The sequence below is a fragment of the Triticum urartu genome, chromosome 2 (genome assembly GCF_003073215.2).
Source record: "Triticum urartu cultivar G1812 chromosome 2, Tu2.1, whole genome shotgun sequence".
Taxonomy (NCBI): Eukaryota; Viridiplantae; Streptophyta; class Magnoliopsida; order Poales; family Poaceae; genus Triticum; species Triticum urartu.
Window position 1 is genome coordinate 560473514 of NC_053023.1, and position 12877 is coordinate 560486390.

General features: G+C 47.1%; 1 protein-coding gene across 1 annotated transcript; it reads left to right on the top strand.

Annotated features, from left to right (window-relative positions):
- The first annotated feature begins 6066 nt into the window (after nt 1-6066).
- Nucleotides 6067-7573, top strand: LOC125533651. Its single transcript, XM_048697027.1, has 2 exons — nt 6067-6786; nt 6966-7573. Exons 1-2 carry the CDS (start codon nt 6758-6760, stop codon nt 7384-7386), a joined length of 450 nt encoding a protein of 149 aa, XP_048552984.1. The 5' UTR covers nt 6067-6757; the 3' UTR covers nt 7387-7573.
- Nucleotides 7574-12877: the final 5304 nt, after the last annotated feature.

A 12877-nucleotide genomic window follows, 5' to 3' on the forward strand; every position in this document is an offset into this window, starting at 1 on the left:
GATATTCACATTGAAGACTATGACAAGAGAAGACACCGCATGAAGCCTATGGAGCTCGAAGACTTAGATCTTTCGTAGTTCTTTTTCTTCTGTGTTGAGTCATAGGAACCACCATACTATTAAGTGGGGTCCAAGAGAACCAGTCAGAATGACTGAAGTGATGCTTAAACAAAACCTATGTCTTCGAGTGAAGACTTTGAGAGCGAATCTTGTCCAGAGTCGACAAGTCAGCTTTGCTTGTAGCCCAAGTAAAGTTGCCGTGTGAGTTTGAAATCTGACCGTTGGAACACGTGTCAGTTCCTTAGTGACCTAGGGTCATTTCGGACAAATCAGGTTGGGTTGCCAAGTGGCTATAAATAGCCCACCCCCTACAACCATAAACGGTTGGCTGCTCCGATTCAGAGTATGGCTTTTGTCGTTTGAGAGCAACCCACCTCGAAGCCTTTGAGAGAGAATTCCTTGCGAGGATAAAGCCCTAACCACCCAGAGCCAAAGAGAATTAGGCATCACTTAAGTCTTCTTGTCTGTGTGATCTGAAGACTTATTACACTTGAGGACTGTGCATCCTCCAGCCGGTTAGGCGTCGCGTTCTGAGCATCCAAGAGACATTGTGGATTGCCGGTGAACGAAGTCTGTGAAGGTTTGGGAGTCTACCTTGAAGACTTACCAGAGTGATTGGGCGAGGTCTGTGTGACCTTAGCTCAAGGGGAATACGGTGAGGACTGGGTGTCCTGAGCTGCGTGTTCAGGACTGGGTGTCCGGGACTGTGTGTCCTAAGGTTTAAATACCTAGCCGCCCTAACCAGACGTACAGTTGTCACAGCAACTGGAACTGGTCCAACAAATCATTGTCTTCAGCAAGTCACTGGTTTCATCTTCCCTTCCCTTTACTTACTGTTACTCCTTGTGAAGTCATTGTATGTTCGCACTATCTTTTGTCTTCACTGAGTGACTGTGTGTTCTGTGTGGATTCACAATATCTTCCTACCTGATCCTTACTACATTGCTGCTATTAGTCATTGTGCTTTCACTCTATTGAATACTTGACTATGGCTTGCCTAGTGTAGTCTACCTTCCGCTACAGGGTAATAGGTTTATTTCTATCGTTTGTCTTCATAACTTCCACGTTTTGAAGACTTTCATAAAAATCGCCTATTCACCCCCCCCCCTCTAGTCGATATAATGCACTTTCAAGCTGGCCTATTGACCCGGACTTTCCAGGAGAAGGAAATGACAAGGACTTAAGGATGATCAGGTGCCGACTCAGAATTTTTTTTAACCTAGAGCACAACCTGTCAAATTTGTTCTTGTGTTTATTTTGCAGGATCAGTTTAACATGGATAAATCCAAATTAAACCGGGGGTTAATGTCGGGGATATACCCCGCCATATGACCCGGCCGGAAGTATGACCCGGTCGAACTTGGCGATTCACTAGTGACCCGCCCTGAATTGGCGACTCACTAAGTGACCCGCCGAGATCTCTCCACTCACTGATGACCCGGCCGGACCTGGTGACTCATTGGTGACCCGGCCGGACCTGGTGACTCATTGGTGACCCGGCAGGCGGGTTAGAGGAACGACAAGACCCGGTGGCCCAGAAGGCGGCTCGTGGGAAGGCCGCTTATGTTATTGTGGGCCGGCTTAAGAGAAAAGGCATAAGGAATATTCCCTTACAAAGGAAGCAAGACTAGGACTCCACTTGTAATAGAGTAATCCTAATCCTATTAGGACTAGTCATGTAAGCCGCCCCTTCAACTCATATAAGGAAGGGCAGGGCACCCCAAGAGGGACAAGTTTCACAAATTGAGACAGACAAATCAATACCTCTCGAGATAGAGGTAATGAGATAGCACCCTTGTAATCGTGAGCATCACCATGATCAATATCAATGAAGCAGGATGTAGGCTTTTACCTCCACCGTGAGGGGGCAAACCTGGGTAAAACCTCGTGTCTCTCGATTTCGACCAACCCCTTCAAGATACTACATAGATGCGTTGGCCTCACGACTAAGTCCTGACACAAAGGCCATCTGCCGTGCCAAATCCACGACACTGAGCGAGGTGATCGAGAACCCTGGCGTAATTTTTTTCCAACTTTGGTGACTGAGAGTCTTGAGCCAAATCTTTGATGGTGGCGACGAGGTGTGTGACGGGCGGGATATAAATTTCCCTATTATCGGGTTTAAGCCCAACCTGATCCTAGACCAAGGACCGACCGTCAGAGAGTCCCATGGCCCGGATCTGGTCTAGTAGATTATTCAATGATGAGAGGTCTGTCGGGTCCAAACTTTCCGAGTATTCAGGGTCGACCTGCAATATGGCCGTTTTGGGGATGCTCGAAGTCGGGCCCAAACGGTATTCGGCCAGAAACAATTCGGATGAACTGACAAGGTTGGGCTCTAGGGTCGGGCCCCGCATGATGTTAGTCCCTGTTAGGCTGGCCGATCCCGAAGTTAAAGCATCGGGGTCAGCAAGCTTTTCGGCGGGAGCTGAAGATATTATCAGAGTAATATCTCCACGGGAATCATCGACGAACTCTAGGCTCCGGAAACCGATCTCCTAATCGGGGGCGAAGCTTCTAACCTAACCGAGGTGGCCTGTTAAGTCGGCGCAGTATGGCACTTCCAAAGGTGAAATTCCAGTGGAACTCTCAATGAAAGCACCAATGTCGGAGTCAAAACCGGCGGATCTCGGGTAGGGGGTCCCGAGCTGTGGATCTTGGATCAATGGGAACAAGGGGCGAAGGACACGATGTTTACCCAAGTTCGGGCCCTCTCTAAGAGGTAAAACCCTTCATCATGCTTGATTATATTTAAGTGTATAGGATGATTACAGAGTCGATCTACCATGAGATCAGATGAACTAAACCCTAGATGAGTAGGATGATGGTTGTTGTTCTAGGCTCTACCGACTAAACCCTCTGGTTTATATAGACACCAAGGGTACTGGGGGTACACATAGTCGGTTACAAGGAAAGAATAAATACGTTGAATCATCCATCTCAACTTGGAGTACACACTAAGGCACCAAAGATCTCCTGCCCGGATACGAAGCCGCCTCATAGTCCGTCCTTCCAACAGTTGTAGTGCGGCCCACCTGTCCGGCCAATGAGAGATAAGTCAGCAGCTCATGGACCCCCTAATCCAGGTCTCCCTCAATGACCCCTTCCATGAACTGGCGATTCAGCTCAAACTATTCTATCCTTCCTGCCATGTATCTAGGCGGTTGTTGAGCGCTGGCACCACGGCCACGGCCAGCGGGTCTAACCATCCTGCTAGAATGCAACATGGGGTAGTTTGGCATTGAGAAATTGTAGAGGCAAAGAATCATTCATGATGCAACATGAGCAAAGAAAAAGCGCAAACAATACATCATAGTAGTCAATCACGACATACTGATCCATGCGCGGAGTTGGATACAAATGGGCAACATGAGTTCGGAAACTCACACAGCTAGACAACTAGGTGGCACATAGGCACGCAGTGGAGGGATACAACAACGAGACATAGCAAAGGCTACATCAACATCAGAGAAAACCACTGGAACGAGGAATCTGCAGGGGACGATGCAGGGTGTCCTTGATAAAAGGATCATGTGGTCCGTGAACACTGTGAAGCAAATCCTGGCACCCAATTCGAAAAAGGGGTAAGGCAAACCTCCGAGTGGATGTGATCACGAGATCCTAATGTTAGAGTTAGCAAAATCATTTAACCCGAGTAGAAGAGAGATCAGAGTCCCAGAGTAAAGATCGAGCAGTAAAAGATCCTAATACCACCCAATTGTGATGTGGGCCTGTAAGCCACACAACAATGTTAGTAAAAGTTTTCCAAAGACTAGAGTCAACTTCGGCCAAGGAGTTGCAAATGGGGTATCCTACAAGCAGTCGGCTCTGATACCAACTTGTGATACCCCGACTTAATCATGCACTAATCATACACGCAAATGTGCATGATCAAGATCAGAGACTCACGGGAAGATATCACAACACAACTATAGACACAAATTAAAGTCATACACGCTTTGTATTACAAGCCACGTGCCTCGAGGGCTTGAATACATAATCTCGAATACAAACGAGTCAGCGGAAGCAACAATATCTGAGTACAGACATAAAGTAAACAAGTCTGCCTTAAGAAGGCTAGCACAAACGATAGCAACGATCGAAAAGGCAAGGCCTCCTGCCTGGGAGCCTCCTAACTACTCCTGGTCGTCGGCGGCCTCCACGTAGTAGTAGGCACCCTCGGGGTAGTAGTAGTCGTCGGTGGTGGCATCTGGCTCCTAGGACCCGTTATCTAATCGCAGCAATCGGGTATAGGGGAAAAGAAGTAGCAAAGCAAGCATGAGTACTCATCCAAAGTACTTGCAATACTTACATCAAAACTATCCTAAGTATGCATCGATATCAAAGGAATGGGGCTATATCTTTTGGACTGAACTGTAGAATGCCAGAAGAGAAGGGAAAGCCTAGCCTATCGAAGACTAGCATCTTGATGCATCTTGCGGCATTAGAAGAGTGCAGATTAGCATATTATAAAATATTAGTATGTTATAACAACGCCCAGACGTCCTTTCTCGATACCCTGCGATAAAGCAATCCCGGAGCCACATATCTGTTTCATATCTCCAGTCTCCAGTTCTAGTTGTATCGATCGGGATACAACTCTAAGCGTCTGTTACCGTGGATACGGCTATTTAAATATATATACTTCCCTGTAGGGGTGCACAAACTTACCCAACACGCTTGATTAACTCCGGTCGGGCACACCATTAGGTCATATCTGGCCACGGCTGATCGATACACCGTAGTCCTACTGATGAAGACCGAACCTTGTGGCGAGATTCGATCCGTTGTTGCGGCCCGACCTTTCACGACACTCCAACTTCAGCAGCAGTAGCCTCTCACCCGCGCACGTGATGTACACGGAAAAGAGGGTTTGAACCTTGCGGCTCCGCGTGAGAAAACCAATCTCGACGGTGGTACTCACACGCAAAAATAATTTCTACAAAGAAATCGCAACATAGAGATTTTCTAAAAATCCCTCTAAAACTTGATAGGGGTGTCCACCCTTGAAAACACATCGTGTCCAGTTTATAAAATAACCTCTTTTACATGGCGCACGTACATGACCTTATATAGTGGCCGACCCATCTAACTTAACCAGCAAGCTCAACAAGTCTATCTCTAATACAATCTTGACCTTCTACTAATTTAAATTGCATCTACCTTTTATAACTCAACCAGTACCAAATATAACTAAACCGACTCAAAATAAACTTCAGATAAAAAGGTATCTATCTAGACTTGTGTGCCATCTTCAAGAGCTTCCTGTGCTGCGGGTGGGCCCCATCCATGTCCTTTAATGAGAAGAAATCACGTATCAGGCTCCAAGAGTTGCCACGTTGAGAAACTTTCCTTTTACATGGAAGTGGCAAGAATAGAAATAAATCTCTCTCCTTTATATTGTTGGCTGAATTGAATATATCACAGCTCGCATGCTCCCTTTCATCAGCGTACAATCCCATCTCTTTCCAAGTATTAATACACGCTGGTTTTTCCTTGCCAAAACGAGCCTGGTTAATTTTGCATGCATATTTCCTACCTTGATCATCTATGTAATTATTTTTATCTTTATCTTTATCTTTATCTTTATCTTTATCTTTACCTACTAATAAAGCACGGAGTGCTTTCATCGGGTTCACCGTCACAATACACTTCTTTACGTAAATTTACGCTTTTACTTTGAATTTAAAACGTATATGCGAGGTGGTACTAATAAAAACGTCACACGCTAGGCTCGCTCGCCCTATTGATCCTTTTATTACGGGCCTTCTCTTACATTGATCATTTTATTATGCCTTCTCTTATGGGCCGTCCAGTATTGAAAAGAAAAATTCCTGAAAGCGCACGCATACCCGGATATCTCCTCCTCCTTCCTCTCAACACGCACGAACTCCTATTGACCAGCGTTGGCCGCCGCCGATCTGGACTCTCCGGCTCCCGTGCTCCCCTCCCCCCCCCCCCCCCCCCCCCCCCCCCCCCCCCCCCCCCCCCCCCCATCTCGCGCTGCTAAGGAAGGAAGGGCATGGCCCTGCGAGCAGCCACGACGAGGCTCGCGTCCTCCAGCCGCCGCCTCTGCCACGGCCACCTCCCAATGTTCGAGTTGCTGCTCCCGTGTCGTGATTGGAGACCGTGTCCTTCTCCAACTGCAATCAATGGATTTCCCTACCCGGATTTGAGTCGCCTGGTATAAGAAGGAAGGGTCCTCGGCCGGAATCTCCATCAGGTTGCGTCCTTGGACCAGAAGCTCCATCAAATCAATCCCATCGAAATTGCAATTTTCGTCGAAACATCCAATGTCGCCGCCGAGTTCGCTGGAGGAAGAAAACCTCCCTGCGCTCGTCAAGACGCCCTCGCCCTCGCCTACGTCATCTCCACATCGTACTTGCTTTCCCTGGCTCTGCTTGACCTCCTCCTCCTTGCTCACGTTGCCGCCGTGGCGCGCCGCTTCGGCCTTCCATCCATGTCTGCCGCCACGCGCCTTCTACGAGGTATGCTGCGTCGTTGCTAACCGTTGGAGAAGCTGCCCACTCCATGTGTAGTTACGTCAAGGCAACGGCCCTGTTGCACAACGACGTCGGGGAGCACGACCCAAAGCACAAGCTCGACGACCTTAGGGAGCAAAGGAGTGGGTACGCGGCGTCCAGAACGAGCACCCTGTCCACGGCGTCTTGTATGTCGGCCTTGGTCGCCGTTGTCAATGGCGAAGAGCACGGGCTATGCGCAGAGGTAATGCTCGAGCTCCATTTAAAGCCTCATGGCGTTTCGCTGCTTCTCCGTGAGCGGCAAGTACTTGTTCATGCCGAGGGCACAAGGACCCATCATGACCCCTCGAGGGCAGGGCCTGCGATTGCAGCCATGAGCCCATGACAGAGGATGAGTTTACCTCCTACCTGCCACGTGTGCAGACCTGAAGGCATGTGGAGGATAGAGCAGCGGGTAGCGGCGCCGCTCCTGGAGTCCTGGTTGCCGTGCAGTGCAGGAAGAAGAAGATCGAGTCAAGAAGAAGAGCGGCAGCGGGTCGCAATTTCTGTTCTATGCACGACGGATGTTCAATTTCTTCTCTGCCCGAGATGCCATCGGGAATGCCCAGATATGGCCAAGGTGCCGCCGGAGGCCGCGCCCACCTTGCACATATGCCCGGCGTCGCCACCGTTTTGGTCTGTCCTGTCAGCGTCGCCATTTATTTTCTTGGCTGAGATGTTGCTGACGCCGCCCAGTTTTGATCGGGAAGTCGTCGCCGGCGCGTTGGACAGATGCAGCTACCGAGTTAAGGATGATGTTTCTTTCCTTGAAGCTATATCTTCGTTGGTGTTCAGAAACCAGTGAACTACCAAGCGTGAAAAAAATCCCACAGCAACAGCGCTAACAAGATACTACATTGTTCAGAAACCAGTGTACCATTGATCCTACTACAATATGTACTGCCTGTTTAGATCGGTTAAGGGCCAATTTCAATCAAGCATATACTGTAACAGTTAACTGCAGCAGTAAATAATCATCTTCAGTTGGTGTTTAGAAAGTCAGAGTTTTCATTTGTTTTGCAAGATAAAATTAATACATTTTTTTGCACTTTCAGTTTAAAATTAATTAAGACATTCACCTCATAATCATGCCAAAAATATGGGTGTGAAACTAATTCCAAAATGAGTACATGCATCGTTTGGCTAGGAAGACTTCACATAGTGTGCCACCTCCTGAAAGTTGTTTAACAAAAAGGTTCTCGGTGGCCATGAACCGATGGCAATGCCCCTGATGGCCATCGATAAAATCATCTTTTCAACTGTCTCTTGATAGACAGTTAATGGTCAACTAAATAGCCGTGAAATTTTTGAGAGAGGGGAATTTTGAGTGGCATATATGGTTGAAATCTGAGTAGTAATACTCGACAAACAATAACAAACAAAATGTTCATGCTTTAAAAAATGTTTGCAAATAGTATAAAATGTTTATGAATTCAAAAAACATTCTTGATTTTAGAAAATGTCCAAAAAGTTTGTAAATGTGTTCATAAATTTGAAAAATGTTCACGATTTCACATATGTGCATGAGTTCAAAAAATGTTCATGATTTCATTTTTTTCATGATTTCAGGAAAAAATTGAGAGTGATAGTCTATCTCGGTGATGCAGCAAAATATGGTCATGCCATTAGAGATTATGGTTATTTTTTCTCCCGTTGCAACGCACGGGCCCTTTTACTAGTTCTTATTGAATACATATACATCCACGGACTTTTCTTCCTTTAAACAATTGACTTGAAGCTATATTTTGTGAATGTCGAGAACACTAGCTTTAGACATGGTTGTATCACCAGCAACAACCATCGTATCTAAATTACTCATGGTCGTATCATCCTCTTCTCCTTGAAGCAAAACCGTCCTCTGTTTTGGGTGATCTTCTTCAGCAATATTCCCATCTACAAACTGTATGGCGACCACAGAAATTTCAGTAGCTTCGACCATGTTCTTTTTTGCATCTTCCACTTCTCTTATCCTTTTCTGATGGTCTTTCCTCCAAGCAATAAAACACTCCTCACCCATGGGCACGAGGCTGCACAACTTTCCCTACTTGACGGTATATGTATGTGTGGAAAAATCATACACAACATTGTGTTTTTTGTACCATGGCACGCCCAACAACAAGTGACATGAAATTATCGGTGCCGGAATCACATCGCACAAAACCTCACAAAAGTAATTACCCAACAAAAATAGTACCTTGATTTGGTGCATAACAGTGAGCTCGTCATGACCCCAACGAAACAAATATGGTTGTGGATGTGGTGTCATTGGTAGATTCAACTTCTCCACCATCTCGATGCTTGCTGCGTTCATCAAACTCATGTGGTCGATTGTCATGGCGCATGATCTCTCTTGTACCACAACACGGGTATGAAAAATCCCAACCCATCGACCTTCCTCCTTTAATTGAAATCCATAACTTAGCTTCCATGATAATACAATCATCTCTTGCATAGTGCCGTGAACAACCTGGCTCTGATACCACCTGATGAAGACTGAACCTTCTGGCGAGATTCGATCCGTTGTTGTGACCCGACCTTTCACGACACTCCAACTTCAGCAACAGTAGCCTCTCACCCGCGCACGCGATGTACACGGAAAAGAGGGTTTGAACCTTCCGGCTCAGCACGAGAAAACCAATCTCAACGCGCGCAAAAACAATTTCTACAAAGAAATCGCAACACTAAGGTTTTCTAAAGATCCCTTTAAAATTTGATACAGGTGTCTACCCTTGAAAACACATCGTGTCTATTTTGTAAAATAACCACTTTTACATGGCGCACGTACATGACCTTATATAATGGTCGACCCATCTAACTTAGCCGGCAAGCTCAACAAGTCTATCTCTAATACAATCTTAACCTTCTACTAATTTAAATTGCATCTGCCTTTTATAACTCAACCAGTACGAAATATAACTAAACCGACTCAAAATAAACTTCAGATAAAAAGGTATCTATCTGGACTTGTGTGCCATCTTCAAAAGCTTCCTGTGCTGCGGGTGGGCCCCATCCCGTGTCCTTTAATGACAAGAAATCACGTATCAGGCTCCAAGAGTTGCCATGTTGAGAAACTTTCCTTTTACATGGAAGTGGCAAGAATAGAAATAAATCTCTCTCCTTTATATTGTTGGCTGAATTGAATATATCACAGCTCGCATGCTCCCTTTCATCAGCGTACAATCCCATCTCTTTCCAAGTATTAATACACGCTAATTTTTCCTTGCCAAAACGAGCCTGGTTAATTTTGCACGCATATTTCCTGCCTTCATTGTCCATGTAATTATTCTCATTGAATACATATACATCCAGAGACTTTTCTTCCTTTAAACAATTGACTTGCAACTGTATTTTGTGATCGTCGAGAACACTAGCTTTACACATGGCCGTATCACCAGCAGCAACCATCGTATCTAAATTACTCATGGTCGTATCACCTACCTAGGCTGAACAGAGAGGACAACAGCCGTTCTACACCCTAAGCGCGCAGGGGTCTTGGGCCCATCTACCTTTGCACTCCTGCACATTGCGTGGACGGCCCGGATCAGTCCTGGCTACCTCCTTATATAAGGCAGGTGCTTACGTGGAGCACCTGGGTGCGTGCCGCTCAATTGCTGACGTCCGAAGAGCTTTCGGAGAAACGTACGACGCAGAGTGCCCATACTTATTCCTGCAGGGTGGTCAGTGCGAAAAGGTGAGAGGTCTACTCGGGTCACATATCCAAACCATTAGTGTCTTGGGAGCGCACGGTAACGATCAATGATCCACGATATGTGGTCCCGTCGCCCCTTCTCACAGACTTACGGCAAGGGCTAAGAATGTCCGGTCGTGCCGCGTAGAAATTTTGTCGGTACCCTCTAGGTCAACCCAACTCCACATCACTCGCGGGTACACTCACAGTCAACCCAACTTCACATTTCTCTCGCGGGTACCCCTTGGGGCCGACTCGACTTCAGCATGGTTTTGTGGTAAAGTCAAAGTAATCGTGTGTCCAACAGCAAGGGGAAAACCTTAGGAATCACCCTTGATGGATCCCACTCGATGTAACCGTCAAGGTGAACTTGGAGAAATCACCCTCGAAGGGTTCACACTTGAGGTGTTGCACGATAGAGTCGTCACGGGAGTGGTGAAGGAGGAATAATCACCTTCCGTAGACCACGACCGATTAGCTACACTACAGAGATCTCATCAAAAGTGCTATACGAGGTATCACCCTCGGCACTTGATAGTAACTCTGCAGAGTCGTACAACTAAGGGGGTGTGATGTGATGTTTCGGGCTTAGGACATCGATCACGTTGATCAAGTCACCGAAGATAAAGCGGGGAAAATAGGGACAAGGTGAGGGGTCACTGATGGATCACTACCCAACCTATACTAAGCAGTTTAGGGTAAGCGGGTAGGGTAACAACTGCAAGTTACAAAAGCAGGCTATGCATCTGAATAGGAGAAATCAAATACAGTAGAAAAATTTAATGCAAGCATGAGGGAGAAGAGGTTGTGTGATATAGGAAAGATCAAGGGGGGTTTGCTTGCCTGGAAGCTCTGCTGAAAAGGTCTGGTCGTCAGGGGTGTAGTCGACGTCAGGAGCAGTGGCAGTCTCGGTGTCTACAGGAGAGAAGAGAGGGAAGAAATAATAAATATAAAGCAAACAGATGCCTCACTATGCAACACATGGCATTATGCAGTGCTAGGGGTGGCCTAACGTGGTACTACACGATACAGAAGAAGAGGGAAAACATCTGGGAATGTTTCCCGGAGTTTGACACTTTTCGGACAGATGAATCTTGGGAAAGGATCCATGTTCATCATGCTAGACGCATGTGACAGATGAACGGATTGCATATTCAGATTTGTTGCATTTTTCTGAGCAACTTTCATATATAAATTATTTTCATCCGAGTTATAGATTATTTTATATTATTTTTTAAAGTTATAAACATTTTCTTAATTTATTTTAATTACTAAATTCAAATTATCCAAAATAATAAATGCTAAGTGCATCCAGAGTTGTACCCAGTCAGCACACACAGGTGGCTGACTGGTGGGCCCTATTGACTGGGTCAACAGAGGCTGTCTTGTGGGGCCAGAGGATCCGCCCAGTCGGCCTTGACCGCTGACTAGTCAAACATACAGGTGGGGTCCAGATGTCATACACAGGGTAATCAGTGTTAATTTTAACAAGGATTAATTAGAGAGGTTGAACCTACATGTCAGGGATCCATTAGTTTAGTTAAATAGGTTTTAAATAAACCTGAGGTTAATGGGGGGAGGGGGTAGAGGCTAAACTCACGGGGCCCATGGGTCAGTGGCGTGGGGCTAATGTTAACAGTCATGTTTGCTACTAGTAGTACCCCAAAAAGATCATCTTTTCTAAAAATAACTGCTTCAAACCAATGTCAGATCGTGAGTTTGAGGTTATAAGAGCAACTCTAGCAAACCCTACAAAAAGTGTTGATCCGTAAAATAACCGCCAAAATGCAGGTCGGCAGGGAAAATCCCGTTTGAACAGACCCCGCAAAGGCGGCCGACCCGCAAAATTTTTCGAGAAGCGTGGCAAAATCTCGGCCTCAATCCGCGAATACGCAGGTTTCCCCCTTGCCGCTGCGATGCCCTGCATATAAGCAGAAGCGGTTAGTGGGAGGGGGGCATTTCAGCCCGCGCTTTCCCCACCAACCACCTCCCCTCTCCCCCTCGCCCCGCCGCCGGGCCGCCGCCCAAGATTCCGGCAAAAGCAGCCGGCGGGAGCATGCCGAAAGGCCGTCACACGCACGAGGCCTCTCCCCTCTCCCCCCTCCTGCGTCGGCGGGCCGAAAAGTTGCGGATCTGCGGCCCTTCATCGCGGGCCGCCGGTGGCTGCGCCAAGTGATGGAATGGTCGGGGAGCATCTCCCGCGGCCCTGGCAAGGTCGCATCGCCGCATGCAGGTACGGGTTCGTCCTCCCGCCGCCACCGACGATTTGCGGGTATGAATTTGTCCGGCCGTCCACCAGGCTCGGCGCTCGCGCGGCGGCTCTATGGCTCGCCGATGCCGCTCGTACAATGCGACGAATGTACGCGGACAGTGCTGCGGCTAACTTCGGGCACGCCGAAGCACCCCGGATGGGTGTTATTCAAATGCGAAAACGATGGGGTACGTGTTGTTTTCGTTCGGCTCATTTTTGATAGCTCATTCTTGGGTTCAATTGCGGTAGCTCATGTCGAACATCATCATGTGTGTAGGAAGATGGATGTTCATTTTGATTTTGGGAAGGCGAATACATTGATTTATTGATAGGAAGAAACTTAATAGACGTTGACGC